This window comes from Lactuca virosa, chromosome 6, assembly GCF_052849685.1.
Source record: "Lactuca virosa cultivar CGN04683 chromosome 6, Lactuca_virosa_CGN04683_v6, whole genome shotgun sequence".
In the NCBI taxonomy this organism is placed as follows: Eukaryota; Viridiplantae; Streptophyta; class Magnoliopsida; order Asterales; family Asteraceae; genus Lactuca; species Lactuca virosa.
Window position 1 is genome coordinate 86,784,143 of NC_136431.1, and position 27,759 is coordinate 86,811,901.

Sequence of the window (27,759 nt, forward strand, 5' to 3'; positions counted from 1 at the left end):
TGGGCTTGCCAATTAGATTTGAGAGTGAGCCTCGGGTGAGCCCATTTATTATTGGGCCTTGGTGGGCCCAATGGGTTGTAGGTCGTGAATGGGCTGGTTGGTGGACTGCCTTTAGACCTAGTGAGTGAGAGTTTGGACTTAGTTCCTAATTGCGATAATTATGGGTTTGACACAGAGTTAGAGGCGGGTGCATAGCAGCAGCGTCTATAGGGGTTGTTCATCATCCGAGGTGAGTGTTCTCACTATACATACCTTGAGTGGTGATTTGTGTGACCGGAGGGTCTTATGTACTTATATTGAGTATTGTGATATCCTGCATTATGTCTTTGTGATTTATGCTGTGTGTTATGCTGAGCTTTATTGAGTTAGGACCGGAGGATCCACCCGAGTTGTGGGACCGGAGGGTCCCACTGAGACACATTGACCGGAGGGTATTATCTGAGTTATAGCCATGAGAGGCTAATGGGATATGTGTGGTATTTTGGGGAACTCACTAAGCTTCGTGCTTACCGTGTTATGTGATATGTGTTTCAGGTTTTTCTCAGGATCGCGGGAAGGCGTTGACTTGATTGTACATACCAGAGAAAGAGTTATGTTTTGAGGATCCTAGAGTCTTAATTAAACATTTATGGAGTTGTGATTTGTGAATTAAATAAATGAGATTTTTGTGAAGTGTGTTATGAGAATTATGTGATTTAAATGAAATTTTTGTTTGAAAATTTACGGTGTTACAAGTTGGTATCAGAGCCTTGGTTTGAGGGATTCAGATGCACCTTCGGGTATGTCTAGACTCAAACTGAGGATTTGAGAAATTTGTTTTCAAAAGAAATGATTTTTCTAAAACGAGCAAGAGTTCCTAAGAGAAGAACGAGAAGGAGCAGTGTGTACAATAAGCCAGAGCCCGAACGGTGATTTCCCAAAATACCATTACTTATTTGTGTTATGAGTTATTATTTAAATATTAGTGATGCATGCTAGAAGATAGGCTAGGTATTTCATATCTTAGGGCTAGAGTTGCCTGATTTGTGATGCCTTGGCCCAGGAATTTTGCTATCTGTAATGTGCTTTGAGTATGTGCGGAGTAAGAGTATCCTGCATGAACCTTTTAGAGAGAGAGAGAGAGAGCTTGATTAGAGAAGTAATCTAGGAGAGATACCTAGATGAGTAGTGGATGAGCCTACTGAGAGAGTAGTTAGATACCCGCGTGGCGTAGAGTTGCTTGAGTACGGTGATACCTTTTGAGTGTGAGTAGAGCAAGTGGAGTGGTAACCTAGAGTGGTTTTACGTGTTGGAAGAGATTATTCGATGCTCGAATGCTGCTTGCTTCGTGCTTTGTGGAACTCTTGATGATAAGAGTCAGCTACTAAGTGAATATGACGATATTCAGGAGGTAGATGGCTGGCATCATAAGGAGTTCTTCAGCAGCTGATGGCAGAGAGGTGAGGGAACATAGGAAGAGCCTAGGGAGTGGCCTTAGTCAGATGAGTACACTGATAGAGGAGAGTAGTCGCTGGGAAGCGACCAAATTTAGCGGGATTGGTGGCCGAGAAGGTTGAGGAGCTACTTAGGAATTCTGGGACGATCCGTGTGGAAAGTACGGGTAGATGTGGCAGGTAGTATGGGCCCGTACTACTGAAAGCAGAGGACCCATACTCGAAACAGGGAGAATACTAGAAGTTCTAAGTAGCAAATTGAGAGGAGATAACATGGTTCGGGTACCATGATTCATAGCAAATTGAGAGGAGATAACGTGGTTCGGGTACCATGATTCATAGCAGATTGAGAGGTGATCACATGGTTCGAATACCATGATTCGTGGCGGTTAGACCTTCTGGTTTTACCAGTTGTCCCATTGTGGTTGATTAGTCTGAGAACATATGTGATAGAATGTTGGGCCAGAGGGCCATACCGAGCAAGTTTTAATGGAGCATACCTGGAGAGGGAAATCGAGTTAGTTTTGAGAGATTTTCATTGGTGAGATGCCAGTCGGAGTCACAAGACACATGGATGAGTAGAGATGAGACTTTATGGAGAATTGCGGTTCGAGTTGAGCAATCGGCCGATAGTTGAGATGTCACTTTCTGTGACAAGAGTTGCGCTGTTCCCGTTTCCTGGGAGAAGCAAAATGAGATATTGAGCTTCCGGTTTCGGAGTTGGAGGTAAACCCCGTGGGGTAGCATAGGGTTGCAACCTCTTCACCAGAGTATTTGGGCAGTATGTTTGCTGCGAGGTATTCCTTATACCACGAGAGGGATATTAGTGGAGAGTGAGATAAGGACAAAGAGATGTCTTAGTCAAGTCAGGCATGCTTTTAGTAGCAGGTTCAAGTGATCAAGAGGAGTATACTGGGGCGGTGGCCCTCGTTGTCTACGTTGTGTATCGACTGTGAGAGTTAGGTCCCTCGCTTCCATGATGATTTTTGCGATGGGAGGCTGGTCAAGGAATCAGAGACAAGGTGCGTGATAGCACATTATTTCCAGATGGAGAGTCAGGACTAATTCGGAACAGTTCGGGTATCCGGCGGTGTGTCGGTCTGAGGCTTCGAGATGACCAGAGGCAGTCACGTCGAGGGGATTCTAAGATTTTTGTCTGAGTTATAGGATATTTGGAGTTACTTGGTTTCCATCGGAAAGATCATTGATGTGATTACGTGGTACGTTCCAAGAGTCAAGTATGATGCACCTGGTGAAACAGTCTATGGAGTGGATTGTTGGTATGCCAATTGGTGATGGTTCGAACCCTGAGTGGGGGGAGGACTGGGTATTCTATTGAGAAGATCAGCGATCCGTTCAAGTATGATTAGAAAACTGGTTATGGAGATCTGTGGTGCGGACACATGATACCTGGGTTATTGGTGGATGAGGCGAGGTGCAAGGAGGGATGATGTATGTGTATGTGCTTAAGAAAGGATGAGTGAATTCACGACATGTGGCTGTTGGTCAGAGAATTTATTATGGCCAGGGATTTTTCGGGTTTGCAAATGTTGAGTTCGAGGCGGTTGGGTTGCTGAGTTCAGGGTGCAATTGCTGAGATTTGTGGGTATCGGTATAGATTGTGATCTGTACTCCCGTAGGGGCAGCAATTGATTTGTCAACCAATTTCAGAGTCAGTATGAGTAGTTTCATATGGGTGGTGATTAGTAGTGGATGGAGCTTCGGATTTTGTCAATGTGTTTTCAGTCGTTGACGATTCCTCTGTGTTTCAATTGGTGAGATTGGAGTATTTCGAGGTTTTGAGTTGCGTGAGTGGAAGATCAGTGGTTGAGGCAAGACATCGTGAGATGTTGTGATGGTGTACCAAGGTACCCGTGTATGATGTCCTAATTTTTGGTCGTGTTGAGACTCGAGTTGTGGGATGGCGAGTGGAATACCAAGTGACTTTTGTTCCAGTGGGAACCCCTCGGTTAATTTTCATCGGAGTGGGACCGTCTAAGGGTGTATCTGTGAGGAGAAAAGTGCCTTGCCTACGAGAAATTACATCAGGATGTGGTGGTGCATAAACTGAGTGGGTGTGTGCACCTATCTATGTTGGGTTGTGGAGCATGAGTTAGTGAACTCAGTGTAGTGATGACCTGAAAATGAGAATATGGGGTAATAAGAGAGTAAACAGATCCGGGTGGGAGTAATCACTTAGGACTGTCAGGGGAGACCGTGGGGAGAGCCCAGAGGGAGAGTATCGTGTGACTGCATGGAGCCGTAGCATACGTGAGTTAGAGAGAGAGAGAGAGAGAGAGTAGCGTGTGACTGCGGGGAGCCGTAGCATACGTGAGTTAGAGAGAGAGTATCGTGTGACTGTGGGGAGCCGTAGCATACGTGAGTTAGAGAGAGAGTATCGTGTGACTGCGGGGAGCCGCAACCTTATTAGTCAGGATATGACGCAGAGCGGTTTTTAGGCATGTGTAGCCTTACCAGAAGAGTCTGTGATAACCTAGGGGCCGAATCAAGGGCGAGACTGGGAACTCGGCAGTGGTCGAGAACCATTGTGTTTTGAGTTAAAGAGGGGTTGTCGTGGATCGGACGGATCGAGGTGTAATGCATACGCATAATCGTGGAACATGGGTCATGAGTTGAGTGCTAGATGGGGATGAGCAGTTTGAGACTTCGGGTGGATCTCATTCTAAAAGATATATGTTTCTGTTTGATGTTTTAGATTTGAGTAAGATAGTTCATTGGTTTGGGAAGGACCACGAGACACACGGAACTAGTAAGTTGTACACGACCGAGGTCGGGAGTGAGGTGACTTCAGGAGGGGATTGTAATGTTCGCTTGAGGTAAGGCGAACTTTGTGATTTCACGTGTCACATGAAGGGCTGAGATAGCCAGTGTGAGAGGGAGTTATAAAGAATGACTAGTTGGACGAGAAACGAGTGGCCTTGAAGGTCCAACTGTTGGGTCGGGAGTTGACCTGGTGTACAGTGTCGGAAGGAACATTTGAGAGGAACCGATGCTTATGATTATAGGAGTTTGAGGATCATTCCTTCAGAAGAGTTCTGATAGCTCCTCAGGCGGTGGGTCCTTGGTGGGATGTGACCTTTCCGTACCTTTTGAGTTGTGATCGAGATCGATTAGAGAATCAGGGTTGGAAGAGTGTTCTTGAGTCTGATAGCCGATGGGCGTTTAGCAGGGTGATGTCTTACGAGGGTGGTCTGGCAGGGATATAGACCACTAGAGTTTACAAGTGCTGGAGAGTCATATCAAGTACTGCAGCGGCAGTTGGGTCTGTCCTTCTTCGGGTCGAGAGTCGCTGTTGGGATCGGGTGTCTTTAGAAGTGATTGTTGTATGGTATGAGGACCTTTGGTGGTGCTTCTCGGGTTTGGGATCGATCTATGTGTTGATAAGGAGTAATTTTGAGGGCGAAATCTAATTCGAGTGGGGGAGAATTGTAACATCCTGTTTCGGATCGTCCGTGATTAGGATTTATGGGCTACAAATCGGGCATGAGGAGGTCTCGGGGTTACGAAGAGTTACTAGGAGCGTAGGGCATCTCGTCACCTTTCCGTGGGTTTGAGGTTCATGGGAATCGGGGTTATATCGAGGAAGCAATGAAAATTTGAAGTTGTGGCAGGATCAGTCCCTTATTTGAGAATGGTGGCAGTTGAGTACGTTGGGCGTACATATGTGTACACTTAGCTTACTCGTGTGCGTGATTTTCAAACGGAGCCACCTAGTACGCTGGGCGTACCAGAGGGTACACTGGGCGTACTAGGCACAGAGTGGAAACCCTAACTTTGGATGTGTCCCTATATAAATAATGAGATGGCCTCATTCCTGGCCACCATCCTCAGTCAATAAACCCTCTAAAACCCTAATCCTTCGTTCATGGAGTTTGTGAGTGCATTTGAGAGCCTTGAGTGATTTTGGTGTGTTCTTGGAGTAAAGAAGGAGCTTTGGAGAAGAAGGAGTGAGAAGTCCAGGCCTTGGATCTGAGCATATCTGAGTTGGAAACTTCATATAGAGGTATAAAGCTTCAATCTTTCTCACTCTTTTAGTTTGAGCATTATATTAGAGTATTTAGGGTTTTTGTCCCAAAAGGTGGAGACTTTATGAGATAGTGAGCTCCAGAGACTATAATCAACCCCTTTGAGTGTGATTAGTAGTGTAATGTCATAAAAATCCAATCTTGGTCGTTGGAATCAATCCATGCATGAGATATGAGCATTTTGAGTTAAGAGAGTAAGAGTTTTGTGCGCTTGTGACCTTATCAGCCATGCAAAGGCTTAAAGTCACTGACTTTATGGAGTAAGAGCCATTATGGAGTCTAGATCTGGGATTTGAGTTAATGTCTTAACTGATTAAGACCAAAGGAGTAGGAAGTGTGAATCTGGGGAGTACGCTGAGCGTAATTCCTGTACGCCCTGCGTACTGTCCCATTGTCCCGGATGGCCAATCTGTATTGTGGGTACGCTGAGCGTACCAAGGTAGGTACGCCCCGCGTAACCTCACTGTGGACTTTTGGGCTAAGTCTCATTTTGGGCCTTGAGTGTTGGGCCTGGAGTTTGGGCTTGTTGCAAAAGAGTATTGGACCAGAGGAATATATATATATATATATATATATATATATATATATATATATATATATATATATATATATATATTCGTGCTTAGGCCCTTGAGTTGGGCTTGCCAAATAGATCTGAGAGTGGGCCTCAGGTGAGCCCATTTATTATTGGGCCTTGGTGGGCCCAATGGGTTGTAGGTCATTGATGGGCTGGTTGGTGGACTACCTTTAGACCTAGTGAGTGAGAGTTTGGACTTAGTTCCTAATTGCGATAATTGTGGGTTTGGCATAGAGTTAGAGGCCGGTGCATAGCAGCAGTGTCTATAGGGGTTGTTCATCATCCGAGGTGAGTCTTCTCACTATACATCCCTTGAGTGGTGATGTGTGTAAACTGGAGGGTCTTATGTGCTTATATTGAGTATTGTGATATCATGCATTATGTCTTTGTGATTTATGTTGTGTGTTATGCTGAGCTTTATTGAGTTAGGACCGGAGGGTCCACCCGAGTTGTGGGACCGGAGGGTCCCACTGAGACACATTGACCGGAGGGTATTATATGAGTTATAGCCATGAGAGGCTAATGGGATATGTGTGGTATTTTGGGGAACTCACTAAGCTTCGTGCTTACCGTGTTATGTGATATGTGTTTCAGGTTTTTCTCAGGATCGCGGGAAGGCGTTGGCTTGATTGTACACACCAGAGAAAGAGTTATGTTTTGAGGATCCTGGAGTCTTAATTAAACATTTATGGAGTTGTGATTTGTGAATTAAATAAATGAGATTTTTGTGAAGTGTGTTATGAGAATTATGTGATTTAAATGAAAATTTTGTTTGAAAATTTACGGTGTTACAGAGGTGTTCTTATCTTTTATTTTTTATTGAACCTAGGTTGTATATAGTTGCATTTAGAGTAATTCATTTAGGGCATTTATAAAAAAATTGCATAAAAAAATTCAAAAATATTGCATATTTTGTTTCTTTCATTTCTAATTTTCATACTTTTTAGATGCATTCTAGTTTAAGTTCATGCATTTTTGTTCTCTCTTGTCTTTTCATCCCTATAGGTACCATAACGTTGAGTCATAAGTATTGAATCATAGACTAGTCCTGGGTCTAGATATGGAATTCCTTGTATTGGACAAATGGGACACGCTATGAGCCTCACATACCACTTTGAGACCGCTTATGAGGGGGTCAAATACAGGTAGCTTGATTGGGTCTTGGTGCGGAGGGAAGTGGTTGGTCAGGCCGATGTTTGCATGCTAAGATTAGTCTGATAAGGTATTTTAAAGACATTGAAGAGTCTCATCTTGGTTTGGGGGGGGGGGGATACCCCTTAGTACTCCCGAATCTCATCCGAGCCTTACTTAGTTAGATTCTCACCACCTTTTTAAGATAGGTCATCATAATTTTGTAGGGGTCTAGAGTAGATAGTTAGATAGGTTATGTTTATCACACCTTACATTGAGCTGCGTGATGAACTTTGAGGCGGGTCCCCTAATTCACATTTTTGGGACCAACTTTTTTTGGTAACACCCATTTTTGAGTCATTTCCCACATTTTTAGTAGATCTTGACACATTGTTAATGATCATTAGGTGTTCATTTTAGCCTCTTTCAATTGCTCCCTTTCTATATTATTGGAGTACTATGCTTTATGGTGAAATTTCTTAGACCGTTCAAGAAGAAAACACAAAAAAATTAAGAAAATGTACAAGAAAAGACAAAAAGAAACAATGAAGAAGATTAAAGAAAAGCAAAAAAAAAACAAAGAAGAAAAATGAAGAAAAAGAGAAACACAAAAGAAGAACAAGAATCCAAGTTCAAGACTTCTCTCCATACATACAAAAAAACTAATAAAAAAAATTAAAAAAAATAAAAAAAAGGGAGAGAAATAAGAAGACAGAAGATAAAACAGCAAAGAGACTGAAGACCAAATAACCAAAGTTCAAGATTGAAGATTTAAGTTGTTAGGTTTAGATTTAGGTTAAGTAGATTTTTTTTCTTACTTTATTTTTTTTATTTTGGAAAGAAAAGGCAATGAAGATGAGACGGTAGACTGTAAAGGACAGTACAAGGGAGAAGCCACCAAAGCCGGATGTTTTACCCGGTGGACGCGCTGCAAAACCTTATTTCGTTACTATACACTTTAGTCTGACAAATTGTAGCACCTGGTTCCTGGTATGTATTTTATTTAAGTATTTTGCGTTTTTGGCCTGGGACTCGGCGAGTTGAAGGCCCAACTCGTCGAGTAGAAGTGGATTTGATATGAGATTTAAATGATGGACTCGTCGAGTCGGCTTCCAGACTCGACGAGTAGACTCTGACAGGACAAAACCCTAATCTAAGGGTTTACACCCTATTTAAGCATCTCATTCAGCCACCCTTCGTCCCTATTGCTTCCAGAAACCCCCCATAGCAAACCCTAACTGTGTGTGTGAAGATCTAAAGGCATTTGTGGTGATTTTTGGTGGTTTTGATCACAAGGAAGAAGGAAGGGCCTGGAGGAATCAAGAGAAGACCAAGGGAGTTCAAGTTTGTGCATCATTTGCAGTTCCCAGAAGGTATAAAGTCGATACCTTGCTTGTTCATTTGCTAGATCCCTTTTGGGGAGATTTAGGGCTTTTAAAGCCATTCTTGGTAACCAACCATGATTGCAAGCATGGTTGGGGGTTGAGGCTTCGGATCTAGGTCCATGGAGGAGTTACAAGGCAGAAAAGGGTTGCTTTTGCACCCATGGAAGCCCCCATGCAACTTAAGAGCCTCTTTTAGAGCCTTTTTGGCTCAAAGTCCCATGCATGCACGTAAAGTTCATAACTTTACGTGCTAGATCGAGTTTAGGGACCTAGATCTATCATTTGGACAAGAGTTGTACACCAGAAATCGAAGAAATAGACTTGGACTGTATCGACTCGGCGAGTCGTTCTTGGGACTCGGCGAGTCCGAGGTCAGACTCCCCTTTTTACTGTTATGGTTCAAGAGACCCAGTTGAGTGTTAGAAAGGTTTTAGAGGGTCCAGGGGAGTGACCCAAACGTATTGGGATAAGCCATAGTCCTGGAGTTCATAGGACTCCGCGAGTACATGAGCCGACTCGGCGAGTCCAAGGCAATCTCCCAACTCTTGAAGATGAACTCGACGAGTTGTTCATACAACTCAGCGAGTCGGATGAAGGTTCATCCGGGGTTGTTTTAGAAGGAGAAATCGTCGAGTCGTTGCTAAACTCGACGAGTAGAGACGTGGATGAGGACAGTTGAAGAGATAGGGACTCGACGAGTTGGCGGCCCAACTCGGCGAGTCAGGTCAACTGGAAGTTGACTTTGACTTTGACGTTGACTTGGACTTGGTGAGGGGTAAAATGGTCATCTTACCCTAGGAATAGATATCAGACTCTGATTAAGTGTTTGTGGGGATTATAGCCGGAGGATTTCCGGAGCAACAGCAGACAGAGATTTCCCGCGCAAATTATCAGCAGCTACTCGTTCGAGGTGAGTTACCTTCCAGTAGGGGTGGGTCTAAGGCCACAATGTCGGCCCACCAACAAGGGTAGTTGTTAGATAATTGTCTTTGTGATGATTATCTTGGTATGGTTATGTGCTTTGGTCATGGGATATGCTTGTGTGATATGTTATGTGTGTTAATGGTAGTGGTAGGGATTAGTTTTTCCCTAGCATCGGTCTTTAGGATCGAGGGGGTAGGTCAGTACCCAGTTATGCCTGATTGCATGATTATACCTTGCTATTGTATGATAATGGTAGGGGTTGAAATAGTCCCCAGTTACCGGTTGAAAGATACCGATGGTAGATACCGGTTGAAAGATACCGATGACAGTTACCAGTTGAAAGATACCGATGACAGATACCGGTTGAAAGATACCGATGACAATTACCGGTTGAAAGATACCGACGATATTATATGGTATGTGGTATGATGGGGGAACTCACTAAGCTTTGTGCTTACAGTTTCAGTTTTGGTTTCAGGTACCTCTTCGTCTAAGGGGAAGGATCCGGCGGTGTAGCAGCGCATCACACATTCACACATGATTTCCGCAATGAGCTTCTGGGATTGTACTCTGATTTCCATCACTTATGATGTTATGATTTTGAGACACGACATTGTGGTTTAAACCTGATGTAATATTGACAATGTTTTGGTAATATATTTTACAACTTGCTTAATTTAAAAACAAAATTTTTGGTCTCAAATTTTGGGATGTTACACAAATGTAGGAATCATCATGTGTGAAGAGGCGCCTTTCCTTCATGCAGTATGGTCTGCATTGGTGATTTAAAGTGCCCCAACTGGGCATATCCTATGTTTCCTTTGTCTTTCCCACCTCTGCCACATCCAAATGTGATCTATTCGCCTTTCAAGTGGTTCGTGTATGAAGATGCGTAGGGTCCATGAAAGACTGATTTTGACCATGTTGAACGAGTTCTATGGTATCTTTCTTTTTCCCTTTTAGTTTAGCTTATCCCGAGCTCATTTTAGTCCTGTTCTAACTTGAGGACAAGTTAGGTTTAAGCTTGGGGTGATTTGATAGTCTATTTTATTTCCTTCTTTTTTATAGTTTATTTTAGTATTTTTAGCTCTTTTTATTAGTATTGCATTGTATATCCTTTATTTTCTTTATCATGGATCGGATCGGGTACTTTCTATTTTGCATGAGGTATTTTGTAGGGTTTTGGAGCTCATTGCGGTTGTGGATTAGCTTAGAGACGGGTTGTGTGGGCTTTCGAGGCATTATTGGGCTTTCTGGATCCATCAAATATGAATTTGGCTTAAAATGTTGAAGACTTGGATAAAGTGGGCTTATGAAGATGGGTCTTGGATTCTTATTTTGGGCTTGGCCTATCCATATCTTGAAGCTTGAAGATGATTGACCAAATTTGAATCATGTGAGGTATGGAGGGGACCAGGGGAATCTTGAGAAGTGGGGTGGTGTAGTGGAGAAAAAGAGCCAATATCATTCGAGCATCATTTACGAGGGTGGAGTCTCAGTCGTACAAATCTGCGAGGGCACCCGCACAACTGTACAATTTTGGGCATTTTGGTCATTTTGCTCACCATTTACTTTGGGGGTTAGGGTTAGGAGCACATATTTCGATTTTCCACCATTAGAGAGCATTGGAGGCGATTTTTTGATACCAACTTGTAACGTCTCAAAATTTATAACCAAAAAATTCATTTTATATTAGATAAAACAACCAACAAATACTTGTTCATAGAAAACCCAAATAGGAAATCAGAGTATATCATCCATGTCCAAAATACATCAGAGTAAATAATACGGAAAACATGGTGTGTACAATACGATCATCCTGAGCTCTTCCCCTTCGAACATGATGTATCTGAAACATAAACTGAAAACTGTAAGCAAAAAGCTTAGTGAGTTTCCCCCAAAGTACCACATACCATACATACGATGAGCCCCACCCAACATTGGGCCCCGCCCGGTACAGATCTGTCAATAACATACGATGGGCCCCGTCCAACACACTCATCACGCCTCGCCTAGCATCGGGACCCGCCCGACACACATACAACACATGAAAGAGTCACACAGACAGCTACCATTCTAATAACAATAATCTATGGGCCGACATTGGTGCCTTCGACCCGTTAAAACACTGTGAGAAGACTCACCTCCATCTGCTGATAAACAAATAACACTCGGGCTACTGAACCGTAAAATCCTCGTAGTAAATCACAAATAATAAAACCCTAATTAACAATTAGGCCATAAATCATAACTGAGAGTCTAAATCCTTAATCTTGACTCCTAGGGTAAAATATCATTTTACCCTTCCCTAATGGGCCCCTCATCCCATGGCCCAAGCCTAAAAGACCTATGGCCCAACAAGGCCCAAGAGACCTAAAGCCGAAAAACCTAAGTCCCAACAATGACCCAAAAACTTAAGGCCCAACAATGGCCCAAAAGACTTAAAGCCCCAAAAGGGGCCTGGTGAGTACGTTAAGCGTACCACCTGAGTACGCCCGACGTACATCTTCACTACCAAAAGGAAATGGGGACTCAGAAGCGTACACTTGCATACGCCCGATATACGCTCCAACTTGCTAAAATGTCATTAAGCACTTAATGCTTTAAGCCTAAACGTCCATTTTGCAGATCTAGCTCCTGGGAAATGTCTTAAACGATAAAGTCATCAACATTATGCCTTTGCATGGCTCAAAGAGACTCAAACCTTAGATTTAGCATTCCACTTCCATTAAATGATCATTAACTCATGCATGGTTGATCCACAACCATCGGGATGCAAACTTTATGAACTAGGAACCTTAGAAACATCAAAAGGAACAACTCAAAACTTCTGGAGTAACATTTACTCACAAGAACTCATTCATGGGACCAAAATATGCTCAAATCTGAACTACTCCTAGATCTAAGCATAGAATAACCAAATTCAAGACTTTTATACCTCTAGGAAGCTGAAAAAGATGAATAAACCCTAGATCTACAAGATCCAACTTGATCAATGCTCTTTCACCAAGCTTCTTCTTCTTCAAGATGCACCAAACACACACGAAAACATGCACATGGATCAATTCTCTCTAAAATGGGTTAGGGTTCGAGATAATGCTTTTAGGGACAATGGGGGCTAGTAATGAGAGAACCTTGGGGCATAAGGTTGCTTAAATAGGGACCAAACCCTAAAATTTAGGGTTTTCATCTAGCTTAGGTATGCCAAGCGTACAATATGTACACCCAACGTACTATGGGAAAACCCCGTGTCTAAAGCTCACCATGGTAATCCCAGTGTACTAGGCCAACTCAAAAACTCAATAATACTTATGTCTTAAGAATTTTACCTAGAGACCGGACGTTACAAATGTTGCATAACAAATTATGATATACTATTGAATAAAAAATTTTGAAATCAATAATTTATTAATTAGCATGTATTTCCCCCCCCCCCCAGAAAACTTTTAAAAATGTAAAAGTAGGGTCGTGAACTCACTTTCGAAGCGTGCTTTTCGAACTCGGGACATTGCTTTGGGAAGATCGGCGACTCGGGAGAGGGAGAGCTCCAAACAAGAGAGAGAGAGAGAGAGAGTGTGTGTGTGAGAGAGAGAGAGAGAGAGAATTAGAGAGAACTGATTTGCGGTGTGGAACTGAGAAGGTGGGACCTTCTCTTTGTAGTAAGGTTTTTAGGGCGCGCAACGCTTTTGTAGGTGCGCGTCGCGCACCAACGCGTTCGCTTACCCAGAGGTTGACACGTGTCACTCCCCCCCCCCCCCCCCCGTTTGTCCACGTCTCCCAAATCTCAGCAAATCCAATCGTCAGTTTTCTCGATCTTGTAAATTATGTATCTTCTGCATATGAGCTTCATTTTCGACGTTCTTTATATCCCCGTGTAGCTATCGACGAGTACTACAACTTTCTTTTAAGTTGCATTGGCCAATTTTGAATTTATTTTTACCCCGTATTTTTATACCCTAAACGACTTTGCAAAAATCATATCTTTCTCGTACGAACTCTGTTTTTGACATTCTTTGTCTCATCGGTTTTATAACGAGGAGTACTTCGATTCTCCTTTACATAGTTTTTTCTAAACTTAACCGATTTTCCTGTAACTTTTTACGACACACATTCCTTATGCGCGGTTGTTTTTATAAAATAGAAAAATCATAACTTCTCCATATGAAGTCAGGTTTTTACGAAGTTTACCTCTTTGGGATCACGTCTACATGTACTTTCAGAATATGTTATTAATCACAAAATAATGTAACTTTTTTGTGCACTTATTTTTATAGTTTATGAATGGTTTGACTGACTTTTCTTATATACTGAAATAAGAAATTTCACATAGTTTCTGTAGTTCGATAAATATTACATATTAAGTCTATTATATTTGTTGTTTGTTATGTTTAGTAATTTGCGATCGACGATGATTTTTGCAATTGTTACACTTACACCCAAGGAACTTGGGGGATTAGACATTGGAAGTTTAAAAGCGCAAAACTTTTCACTTCTCGGTAAAATGGTGGTGAAAATTTAGAGATTCAAAACATAACGTTTGGAAGGAGGTCTTAAAATCCATTCATGGATTGGATGGTTGCCTAAATAACCTAACTAGGGCTAAAATATGTGGTGGTTATTGGGGTTTTATAGCAAAAGTTCCATTGGTATTGTCTAAAAACAAACTCCAGTTCAAGGAATTCTTTCAATATAAGCCTGATACAATTAGGGGTATCTTTATGGCTTTGGAGCTTAGAGATCTCATAAATATACTCTGTCTCCTCATACAGGAAGTACTGTGATCTATCCTCTCTTCCTCAATTTGGATGTCGGACATGGAGTAACCTTCTACCTTGTAAAGTGAGTTTTCTCGCCTGGAGATTCAATTACGGTAGACTTCCTACCTTGGCAAACTTGTCCAAGATCGGTTTTAGAACATCTACAAACTACAAAGTGTGTAATACAGGCCTGAAAGATGAGAACCACTTATTTATTTCTTGTCCATTAGCTAAAAAGGTGTGGAAAGAGTCGCAAAGCTGGTGACACTATCTCAAACCCAACCCCACATCAACCAAGGAGTTACTTAATTGTAGCCATGCTTTTACATGCCTATCATATTTATCTGAGGTGAATTCAACAATATCATTGTTCTTTATTTGGGTTATATGGATAATTCGCAACAAGGCTGTTTTCAGTGATGCTATTAAAATACAAACGACTTTGGCAAATGAGGCACAACTACTCTCACATCCAGTGGTGGATCCGGTAAAAAAACCACGAATTGCACAATTTTTTAGGGGGTTGTACTATTAGAAAAAACTCGTTTCCGAAGGAAGTTTTCGTTACTAAACCGACAAGTTTACACTAAATTCACAATTGTTAGACTTTGTGATGGACCGCCGACAGATTAGTGACGGATTTCCAACGGATTTGTGACGGATTTCCAACGGATTTGTGACGAATTTTCGAAGAAAAATCACTAAATTTACATTTGACGGAAAATTTTGAAGGGTAGCTACATTGTAGCTCCGCCCCTGCTCACATCTTTGGATCAATGCCAGGAAAAAAAACAAGAGAGTACTTTTCAAAATTTCTATATGATATGAAACTGCGATAGTTACAAAATTGTAATGATAGGCGAAATGTCTATGGTTTATTCTTCTGAAGGTGAGAGAAAAGATAAAACTAAAATAAACCGGATTTTTAATCCAAACTTAAGCTTTAATTTTGAAAATTAATTTATTAACTTCTTTTCATTAACTCGAAAAATTGAATAGATCTACGAGAAATCTTATTCAATTAGGTATGGTAGATTCAAATGGTGTACAAAAAGTCTATGTTGGTCGGAATGAAATGCTAATTTTTGGTACTGGATTTTTTTTTTGTTTAAATATAATGCATGTTTTTTTAATGTTTCTATAATTGTACTCCTAGCTTCTTCTTAGTTACCCCTTTTAATATATTTATTGTGTGTGTATATATATATATAACCCGTCTAAAGTGAAATATAAATAAAAATTTATTGTATGCAAATTACTTCTATCCATGATTTTCACCAAACTACGAACAGAGAAAGGGTAAATTAAGTGAATGGTCCCTATAGTTTGGGGTAATTTACACGCTTGGTCCCTAACTTATTTTTTTAACTTGGAAGGTCTTTATTGTTTGTTTTTGTTACGCGTTTGATCCCTGTCTTACTTAAAAAGACTATTATTTAAATAAAAAAAAATGGTGGGGTAGGTAAGGTAAGATGACGGAGGTGGGGTTGGGGGTGTGTTTATTTATATAAATTAAAAAATCAAGGGAAAAATAGTCTTTTTAGATAAGACAGGGACCAAGTGTGTAATAAAAACAAACAATAAGGACCTTCCCAGTTAAAAAAATAAGTTAGAGACCAAATGCGCAAATTACCCTAAACCATAGGGACCATTCGTGTAATTTACTCACAGAGAAATATACTTTAACCTTAAATATGAAATGTTATGTGTCCAAAATTTGTATGGTCGTGAAGAGAGATGCATCGAAGAGAGATTCGGATGCATCCAATTAATGGACGTCAAATCTATGTGGCCCCTGGAAAAAGGTAGATAATCAAAGACCCTTTCGTAATTAATTGGCCGACTAGGGGTGTTTTCTTAAACCCCATATCCTTTTCTACCATCCAACCCCGTCAGCCACCGCCGCAGACAACCCCAATATCAGCCGTCAAATCTTAACGTCGTTAAATCTCTAGGTCTTTGAGACACGAGAAGTCTAAAAAGCCAACTGGACTTAATTATCACCTTTGCAATCATTGTCCTAAGGCTCTCCTTCTCTCTCCACCTCACGCCACCATTCTTAATCTTCTCTCCGCCGATGACGGTTCCTCTAGTTCTCCGGCAGCCGCTTTACCAGATGAAGATCTACTTCCTCTCATCTATGAGGTGATTCTACGACCTTTATCTTGCTCCATGAATTTCTACGTGACTTCCATTCTTTATCTTGAATGGGTTTTCTAGATATCAAAACCTTTTATAACTGTTATTGTTGTTTGTATGGTGTTTTAGATTTCAAGTTTCATACTTTGATTGTTTTCATGCAGGGAATTTGACAGTTCTTAATCAAGTGAAAGCTTTTATTGTTATAATTTGGTGAGAAGATACTATATCTTTAAATTTGATGGAGATGAACAATCTGAGAACGGAATCTCATGTAGCCCAGAAAAGCCGGCGACATAAGTTGAGATTTCAGCAAAACTCTGACGATCCGAACCACCAACATTTATCACAAGATCCTCACTTTGAAGTTCATAGACCCAGATACGGGTCCATTTCATACGATCCGAATGTATTCCCCTCCGAAATGCTTAATTCCGTTGCTAGTAATCCACAACTTTTGATACCTCCGAACCATGCTTTTGTTTCCCATGAACAAGATTCGGGTTCTGGTTCATCTCCGGCGAATTTTCCCCACTCGGTATCGACTAAAGTTATCGGCGATAACTCACAAAACGGTGCGAATTGGAAAAGTGTTGTCGCTTCTCAAAACCAACTTCAAGTTAGTAGTGACTGGAATGTTGTTAGTTACTCTAACGTTGCTTCCATGAGTATCGATCAAAGTAACTCCAATTCTCCGATGGTGGTTGACGGCGGAGCCACTTCCAAATCGTGTTACGGGTTTAGTAACGATTTGCAAAACATTCACTTGGGTGATCAGAAAAACTACGGCCAAGTTCCGGCGTTCAGTTCTACACCGTATTACCACAACACTCTACAAGAAGTTGTTACATCAGCCACCGTAGGAACCCATATTCATCAAGGCAAGAACTTTTTAGAGATCAATCAGCCGATTCCGTGTTGGATGAATGCTTCGGAACAATTAGGGTTTATAGCAAATAGAAATAATGATCATAGAGAAGGAACTAATGAGAACAACTGCATCACACAGGGGTTATCTTTATCACTTTCATCAGTTCCTCAAGCTAAATCCGAGTTTCCAAACCTACATTCATCTCCCAAACCCTTAAAGAACGATCTTTTAACGAATTCGGACCCAAAACAGTTGATGGGGATCTCTTCTTTTGCTCAACGGAATGTTGGCCCGCTGGGTCCTTTCACGGGTTACGCTACTATTCTTAAGAATTCCAAGTATTTGAAGCCAGCACAAGAATTATTGAATGATAATTGTGATGTTGGGTGTCATGAGTTAGTTCAAGCATGTGACAACACTCACAAGATTCTCGATGAAGAAATGAGTAGGGTTTCCACCGAGTCTGGTGGCTCCGGTGCTTCATCTTCCACTATTTACGGTTCCAATGAACATATTTCTGGCCGGAGCAGCTCTCTTTCTGAATCATATCGGCCGGAGTTTCATCAAAAGAAGGCCAAGTTACTATATATGCAGGAGGAGGTATTAATCCCGATTCTCTAATTAATCTTTGTTTCTTTGTGAGTTTCATTAAATATGAACGTTTCATCTTTGCCTAGTCAAACTCTCAAATAATCACCCAAGAAAATGAAAACATTTTCTTTGGGAGGAGAGCTTCGTATCATTATTGCACTATAGACTAGTGTTCAAATTGATATAGTTCGTAGTTTATACTGTTAACTAGTCTTTCATAACCTAACCAGTGCTTTAAAACATGTACGTCAATGGTTTCTGTACACATCTTGTGATTATTCAAAACATGCATTTTGGGTGTTTCTTGCACCCAGATGTGGATCTTTTACAACTGTATTTTTGAGTTTGCGAGTTACATTTTTTTTTCTCTTATTAATTTTTATGTTATGTTTCATACGGGATCCTAGTGATAATTTATGTTCCAAATGTGGATCTTTTACAGCCATATTTTTTATTTTATCAAAACTTATTGTAGTAAATAGAGGTAATAAATAGTTAATGGTCGCTCAAAACTTTCAAGAAATAGTTGTACTATGTGAAAAGGGTGTGACACAACATTCCCACCGGATGTTGGTTGACAAACACTTGTACGATGAGTCGATGAATATACTTATCATCTATTTTCACTAGTGAATACTGAATACTATTATTACTCTCTCTGATTTGATAATATGGACGTAAAGAATTACCTTTTCTTTTGTTTTTTCTTGGTCATTCTTTTTTTGCCTTTTTACCTTTCGTCTCGAAAGAGTATAAGAGTATTGCCCTTCCAGACGTCAAGGATACTGTTAATTTCCTCTTATCAATTCAAAATGATCCGTAACATAACGGACCCACGAAAGTACTTTCATAATGGAGAAAACTTAGAATTTTTTGGGGTCAAAATCAGTAAGATTATAATATTGGAGAACTTTCTTATTACAATACCCAATTGATAAACATACTTTTAACTGTAGTTACCCCACTATCGTCACTTTTAATGTCCCTAATCACACCATGATTGACCTTTCACATGCAATGTTCTCCACTCCCATCCAACTTTCCATTCACGAGCCCACAAAAGAAATCTATTGTCACAACTATCCTTTACTTCATGTGTTATAATGCATGGTTCTTGGTGTTATATTTTTCAAAAGGTATGCAGAAGGTACAAGCAATATAATCAGCAGATGCAGATGGTGATTTCATCTTTTGAAACAGTCGCTGGACTTAGTTCAGCAACTCCATACGTTTCTTTGGCTCTCAAGTCAGTATCACGCCATTTCCACTTTGTTAAGAGTGCGATTTCTGAGCAACTTACACAAATGAAGAAGACCTTTGAAGATTTGTGTTCTCCAACCACTGGTACAAATGATTCATTGTCTCAGTTGAAATCCATTGATCATAACTCACAAAGACACGGGAAATCAAGTGGAGGGTCAGCAATCTTTGGGAACCAACAACCCGTGTGGCGACCTCAACGAGGCCTTCCTGAACGTGCAGTCTCGGTTCTAAAAGCTTGGCTTTTCGACCATTTTCTTCACCCGTAAATATCCGTCACATTAGTGCATGAAATTCTAATTTTGAGAGCTTGTATAAAATAAAACAATGCATGGGCTAAATTTATACTTATAGGTACCCATCGGATGCGGACAAACATATGTTGGCAACTCAAACGGGACTAACAAGAAATCAGGTTAGTTACTATGAATGTCTTGATGCTTTAAGACACTCATAAGAAATGTGTTTTGTCAAGGTAATTCATTTTGATGGTGATTGAATCAGGTTTCAAACTGGTTTATAAATGCTCGAGTGCGCATATGGAAGCCTATGGTGGAAGAAATCCACACCCTTGAAACTAAAGGTTTGGTGGACTCCAACACAAATACAAACAATCCTCCAACTGATGATCAAGACACTAGCAGGATGGATATGAGCTCACTGACAAATAAGCAACAACCCGAGTGTTCAAGGAATTCTGGATCCTTAATCATGATAAACAATCAAAATGAACCAAATGGGCAACTATGGGAGCAAGAGAAAAGATCAAGGCCAGAGTTTCAGATTCCTCAAACCACAATGGACCGATCTTTTACAAACATCATGCCCTACCCACGAACCACATTTGAAGCTGGTGGAGTTGGGCCTGTTTCTCTTACTTTGGGACTCAGGCAGAATGCTGAACATGTGCAACAGTTGCAGCAACATGAACATCAGCTCAGGCAGCGGTTTGGACGTCAGTTGATTCATGATTTTGTGGGGTAGTTTTGTAATTTAACTATGATAAAATAATACAGTAGCATCGAGAAAATCCATTGGGGGATAAGTTGGGAAAAATGTATTTTTCAGGAATTTAATTAGAATTACGGTGGTAGTAGTAGATCGGCATATATTGGTTTCCAGGGTTTATGTGAATTAATTTCAAAAACCCTAATCTTGGATTTTGTACGTTTCTATATTTGGAAAAACTATCCTTTATAGTAAATTATGTTTAAAGTAGCAGCATATATATGTTACCAATACAAGTTGGAGTGTTGGTGATCAAAGCTTAATTACATCATTGCCGTCGTCACCACCCCCCATCAGCGCCAAATTTGCTGTTGTAGCCTTGTCAAGGATTGCAATGGTCATTCATGGTGGTGCTGCTTGTTGCTGCCATCATCACCGTCATTGTTACAGCCCTTATATGGATGTCATTATGCTTGACCATTGTGTGGCCACCACGACCACACTTGCGGTTTAGGGTTTATGGTTTGCCAAACTAAGAAATGTGAACAACACCCAACAAACAAATAGTCACCTTCCCAAATCTTTTTAAATTGAAACACCAAGAAACGAATACTAAAAAGTAAACAAATCTTAGTGTTTGCTTATGAACAAATAAATCAACTCCATGAAAAACACGCATGTAAACTATGGGACAATAGAAACAAAATAAGACAATAAATATAAAGCTAATTAGGTTAAACATAGCTAAATGTCTGAACATAGGGCCCATACCAAAAAAAAAAAAAAAAAAAGAAGAACTCAATAAACTGATTAGGCTAACATCCCCCTTCAAACCTAGTATGTTTTCTGAAGTCGACAACCTTTACATGGTTGGTGAGCAATGTAACATCCAGATCCTCGAGGTATGAAACTTTAAGTAAAATATGTATTTTGAGAGGGTTACGATGTGAAGGAAGCACGGTCACATCGTGACATGATCGCGTTATGCGGGAAAGGTCATTTAAGTGTCACGACGTGACACTATGTGGGTCACGACGTGACACCTGATCAAAAGCAAAACCCTAAATCCGGACTTGGACCCTATTTAAAGGAAGTGAGGGGCTAAGGTTTCCTTCATCCTTAGTCTCCATCACCTCCAAACCTATAGAAGAAAACTCTAATCCCTCTCCTTCATTTTGAGCTCATTTTGGTGCTTATGATTTCTTTTGAAGAAAGAAGGAGGCCTTAGAAGTGTTGTTAGTGTCTTGGCTCGCTTGGGGCTTCATTTTGAGCATCTTTGGACCTTTGTATGTGTCTAAGATCTTAACTTTCTTATGTTAGGTTGCTAGATCTAAGGTTTTGTCTTATTTTCTTCAATTATGAGATAGTTGGAATTGTAGGATTCCATAAAGTTAGCAACTTTATATTGATCCGTGAGGTCCTTTGTATATCATATGGTTCAAATCTGCAAATTGATTGTGTATTGGACCCATACATGTGATCTGTGGTGATATTTCTTCATGTTTGACGTAGTTGGAGCCTTAGACTCATAATGAGCATGCATGGCTAAAACGCATCGACCTTTAGGTGTTATTGGACGCTAGGAGGCTTTCTAGAAAGATTGGATCAATGGCTTAATAGATTAAGAGTTGAATCCATTAAGTTGAGAAAATCAATTTCACGACGTGACACCCTTGTTGTCACAACGTGACAATCGGGCCTTTCCCCGATTAATTTGGATTGATTCTATCACGACGTCATGACTGCACATCACAACGTGACGATGATTTGGATCGAGACTGATTTGAGCTGAGACTGAGTTAAATCGTGACTGAGTTGGAATTGGGTTGAGTTCATTTCCCACGACGTGACCAGTAGCTGGTCACGACGTGAGGGTCAACTGATGGAAGCGTTGATCGTTGACTCTGACCTTGACCATTGACTTGTTGACCTGGTTTGACTTTTGGACAAAATGGTTAGTTTTAAAGAGGTTAGACTAAGGTGGGACCTTGTTTGATTTAACAGTTGTGTTGTACCACCATTTGTGTGGCAGTGAGCTGTGTTTTTAGCTGACTTCGTGAGACAGACGAGTCTTTCACTATACTATGTAAGATGTTAGTTGTCATTGTGACTCTTGTATTTGTATGTTGGGATGGGCCCATTTGTATGTTGGGTCGGCCCATTTGTATTATGGGTCGAGCCCGTTGGGCTGGGCTCATTTGTATGTTGGGATGGGCCCATTCATATGCTGGGTTGGGCCCATTTGTATGGTATGTGGTATTTTGAGGAACTCCTAAGCTTTGTGCTTACGGTTTTGTGGTTTAACATTTTCAGGTACTTCTAGTTCAAAAGGAAAGGGCCCGACTTGACTGCACAACATTTCCCGTATGATTTTCCACATTGATGACTGCTGGTTTTACTCTGATAAGTGAGATACATTTATATCATGTTTGGTTTTGGAACAACTGATGTATGAATCTCATGGCTTAATAATAAAACCTTTTACCAATATTTTTGGGATATTAGAAGCAATACTTGGGAGGGGAGACATGTATACTTCCTCATGAAGATCACAATTCAAAAATGTATTCTTGGCATCCATATGATAAATTTTTACCATTGCCGAACAGAAGAAACAACACTTAAAGTGCGAGTGATCGTCATTTTTGCAACTGGACAAAAATCTCCTCATAATCCATACCATACTTTTGCGAATATCCTTTTGCAACAAGTCAGACTCTATAACTTCAACAAACCATCAAACTTGGTTTTAATCTTGTATACCCAACGACAACCAATCTTGTGCTTTCCATGAAGGAGCAGAACCAAATCCCACGTATGAGTCTGATAAAGAACCGTAAGTTTCTCTACCATAAAGCTCTTCGAAATGGGATCAGAGCCAACCTCTTTGTAAGACTCTGGTTAAGAGATACAATGTTCACATTATTAGAAAACAACCCTTTAATAACACACGTTGCGTGTCATAAAAGGTGTAATGCCCTGTCCCTAATCGTTTCCTATTTCGGAGTGGTGACCAAAGATCGAGTAATATCAGGCGTAGGACCTTTGAGGAAATGAGATCTGGACCCATTTGGATGTGGGTGACATAATTTACATGATCCAGGTTTGGACCCTGACAGTTAAGTAGATAGTTAGTTGTAGATTGTATTTTAGTTGTCTTTGTGATGCTTGTATGGAAGACCAGGAGGTTGCTCCTAGCACTTTCATGTGAGACCCAGGGTGTTATAAGACTGTGAGGTGGCCCGTAGCATTCACTGGGTTGGCAGATAGCGTTGGAGTGTTGTAAGACTGCGGGGTGGTCCGTAGTATTCACTAGGTTGGCAGACAGTGTTGGAGTGTTGTAAGACTGCGAGGTGGCCTGTAGCATTCACCGGTCCTTGTGTAGAGGTGAGGGCATGGTAAATCCATGATTTTGTTTATGGATTTCTTCAGATGGATTGGACTAGAGTATGTCAGTTGGTAAGACTGTGGGAAGGCCACAACATTCATGGAATTAGGGAAGTGGTGGGTCGTTTGAGGCCGAGTGTGATATAAGACTAAAGTTGGTCATGTAGCATTCACTTTTAGCCAAGGTTGTAAAAATCGCTCGGCGGTCGACTGGGGTCAAGCGATTAATCGGTTTGGCGGGGATTAATCGGAGGATTAATCGGGGACCATAAATTACTAATAAAACTATTTTAAAACTTTAATATATCCTAAAAAAATAGTATTTGAAAATTTAAAATTTTTAAATTTTGAAATTTTGAAATATTTGGTATAATATTTGAAATTTTGAATATTTAAAATTTTAAAAATTTGAAGTTTTGTAAATTTTGGTGTAATATTTGAAAATTTGAAAATTTGAATTTTTTAAAATCTTCCCGCCAAGGTCCGCCGAGGAGCGCCTAGCCTGAGTTTGACCGATATTGACCAATTTCCGCCAAGCACCCTAATCGTAATCAGTTGCAGACCGCCTAGCGCCTAGGCGCCGCCTAGGCCGATATTTACAACACTACTTTTAGCATTGCATTTGGTGGCGTCAGGTTTGACGGTCGGTTCTGATCGGTTGGATTAGAAAGGTTGTTGGAACCATAATGGCAAGATAGCTAGGGAAACTATTGTCAGATGAGGCCTTCGTTCGGAAGTCGCGTGGTGCGAATGTGTGTGTCTATTTGACTTAGCAACTGGGTGGGAATATGGTGAATCGGTTAGTTGGCAGGTAAGTTGTGACCAGGGAGGTCTCGGTTGCTTTTGGAAAGCAGCTAGGGGGCCTCAAGATGAGTCGAGGTAGTATTAGTGATTTGGTACTCGTGTGTGGAGTCGCTTGTTATTCGGAGAATATTCTAAGTCGCTTGCAGCTTGGATTAAATAAACTCAAAGTAATTGATTTGACCTTGATGCGCAGCTCTCGTATGAGTCTAACCGTTACAGGGATGATTCTTCTACTCGAAGGATTATCTGAGCCTTCTGTCAAGTAAATTTGTTCCGCAACAATGTATGGTTAGGTATTTTGTTTCCAATAGAATCATCAAAGTAATGAAGGGTTGAAGTGTTTTGTTTAGTTTGGAATTCAATGTGGATTCAGTTTGGTAGTGGATCAACATGGGCAGTCTGTTGGGGAGTCAGACCAATTCGAGATTTCAGATTTCGGGCAAAGTAGAAGGGGTTTTCTACAAGGGATTAAGGATTTGTTCATCATCAGGTTTAGAGAGTTCTGCTGAGGTTGGTTTCGGTCGCCTTTGGGAAGGCTATGGTATGCTCGGGGTTGTGGCCGTGTTGCCCAGGATGTCTGGCGTGCAAGCGATGGTAAGGAATAATTTCGAGGATGAAATCTAATTTAAGTGGGGGAGATTTGTAACGCCCTGTCCCGAATCGTTTCCTATTTCGGAGTGGTGACCAAAGATCGGGTAATATCAGGCTTAGGACCTTTGAGGAAATGAGATATGGACCCATTTGGATGTGGGTGACGTAATTTAGATGATTCGGGTGTTTGGTTTGTGTTTTGGAGCCAAGGGGTTTTAGTAAAGTGTCAGCTCGGGCTTTTATGGAAATTGGATTTTTGTTCGACGAATTTTAAGGCAAGTATGAGTTGATAAAAGCGTAGAGCTTCTCCTTACCTTTTCATCGATATAAGGATCGTCGAAATCGGACTTATAATGAAGAAGTTATGGCCTTCGGAGGGTTACATGGTTTAAAGATAACCCTGGTACGCGGGGAGTACATAGGAAGTACGCAGGGCGTACACTGGTGTACGCTTAGCGTACTAAGAGGGATTGATCACGGGACTGAGGCCCCATACGTTGGGCGTATAAGGATTACACTGGGCGTACGAGGGTTTTATGAAACCCTAGTTTTGAGATGTTGCACCCTATATAAGCCATATGTTAGCCTATTTTGATCATTTCTTAGCCAGCCTCCACATCTTAAAAACCCTAATTCGTTCCTTGGCCATTGGGTGGTGCTTTTGAGCTCTTTTGAGGCCTTTGTGGGGGATTTTGTGCACTTTGAGGGGGAAGAAGAAGCTTGAAGATTCATTCATTGGAAGGAAGCTTGGAGATCCAGAATTAGCTCCACTTTTTGGTGACTTTTGAGGTATAAAGTCCCAACCTTGATCATTGTTTGATTAGATATCTTCATGTCTTGGTTTTTATGATTTTGGTCCCTTTTTTGGTGGTTTGACAAGTTAAGTCATTTGTGGGGTTTATCCTTTTAGATCTGGGCATATTATGAGTTTCTTTAGCTTAAAGGTGAAAGCTTTATGGTGCTTTTGGCCTCATGCATGCATTAAGTCGTCTATTAAGTCCTTTTGAGCTTTAAGAGCTTCATTAATCCATGCATGCACATAAACTTGGAAACTTTATGGGATTAACCACATTAAGGAAGTAAAATATGAGCTTGGGTCGTGGTCTTAATCGATTAAGAGATAAAATGGGAAAGTTGGTTGTTGGTGAGTACGCGGGGCGTACAAGCATGTACGATGCACGTACAATCCCTTTAAGCTGTACGCTGAGCGTGCAGCCTGAGTATGTCGTGCATACTCAACAGGATAGGTTCTTTTGTTTTTTGCTTCAGTTTTGGGCTAGGGTGGGCTTGGCTGTCTTGGGCCATGTTGGGCCATCATAATTCCTTGGTTAGGCTGTTGAGGTTTTGTTGGACTCTCTTGGGAGAATGCCCATGAAAGGGGTTGGGCCCGATTCGGAAAATTGGGCCATATTTTGGGCTTCGGATGATTATTTTGGATTTTAGGCTTTTGGACAATTAGATTGGGCCTTGGCTTTAGGCCAAGTTAGAGAAAGGGTAAAAAGGTCTTTTACCCTAATTTGGACTCTTAGTGTGACTCGGGACCCAGTTATTAATTTGATGTTATTTGTGATTGATAGCGTGGGGATTTTTTTAGCGGTTCTGTAGTCATAGATTTATCCGTGGGTTTCAGCTGCCTGAGGTGAGTCTCCTCACCGTACTATTCACCGAAGTCACAAATGCCGGACCGTTAGCTTATGTTATTGGAATACCAGGGGTGGCCCTTGGCATTTGTATGAAAGACCCGGAGGTGGCTCCTGGAAAATCCGAATGCAAGACCAAGGTTTGGACCCTGGCAGTTAAGTAGATAGTTAGTTGTAGATTGTACGCTAGTTGTCTTTGTGATGCTTTCATGGAATACCAAAAGGTAGCTCCTGGCACTTGTCTGTGAGACCCAGGGTGTTTGGCCCCCGGCCTGACAAGGAAAGACCACGGTACAGCTCGTGGCATAATGGAAATACTATGGTTGGTACATAGCACTTTCTATTGCATGTATGATGTGTATGATATGTTTAATATGTATGGTATGTGGTGTTTTGGGGAACTCACTAAGCTTTGTGCTTACAGTTGTTGTTTATGGTTTCAGGTACTTCTGGTTCAAAAGGGAAGGGCCCAGCTTGATCGCAGGGCATACACCCATATTTTTTGCAACTTAGTGATTTTGGGATTGTACTCTGATAACTACTTTATTATGATATACTTCTAAATGTTTGAGTAAAAGATAATTGGTGTTTTGATTATATTAAAAATAAAAAATTTTACCTTGATATTAGTGGGACGTTACAAAGGGGTACAAATGACACACAAATATGTGTCATTAACGCCCCTGTCATAAAGGAAGATGACACACATTTGTGTGTCATAAGCTTACAATACGTTTCTATGACACGTATTGCGTGTCATATATTTAAATGTTATATATATATATATATATATATATATATATATATATATATATATATATACTAACTTTCAAATTAAATGACAATTAATGTATCATAACACAAAATAACATATCATACATTAAAAAGGATAATCCATTTCACAATGTATAGTATGTCAAATAGAAATAATCATATCATATGTTTAGACCCATTTACCTAATACAAATTCAATGGATTCCCAACTATTCCTCCCATTACAATCCCTTCAAAATAACTATTGACATGGAAACTTGAATTAGGAAGCACTTTTTCCTCGTATATACGGTTACTTCTTCAATGCCTCATAACACGTAACCTACACATGTAAGTATCTTGTATATTGATTATGGCCTACTATTATCAATTAAATATGGTATTTTCATTTACTTGTTTATTCTAGCATTCAAGTTCAATTTTCTTCTTATAAAGGCATGTACTTCAAAACAATGCAATTATTTCTTATTAGGACATCGGACTTTGAGATTTCCACCCAAT

The 27,759-nt window shown here is 40.7% G+C and overlaps 1 protein-coding gene across 1 annotated transcript; it reads left to right on the top strand.

Moving 5' to 3' along the window:
- Positions 1-16,064: 16,064 nt before the first annotated feature.
- On the top strand, positions 16,065-20,318 carry LOC145119606 (uncharacterized). Its single transcript, XM_079055285.1, has 5 exons — positions 16,065-16,398; positions 16,557-17,863; positions 18,991-19,379; positions 19,469-19,529; positions 19,619-20,318. The coding sequence occupies exons 2-5, from the start codon at positions 16,634-16,636 to the stop codon at positions 20,096-20,098; spliced, it is 2,160 nt and encodes a 719-aa protein (XP_078911411.1). The 5' UTR covers positions 16,065-16,398; positions 16,557-16,633; the 3' UTR covers positions 20,099-20,318.
- The last annotated feature ends 7,441 nt before the right edge of the window (positions 20,319-27,759 follow it).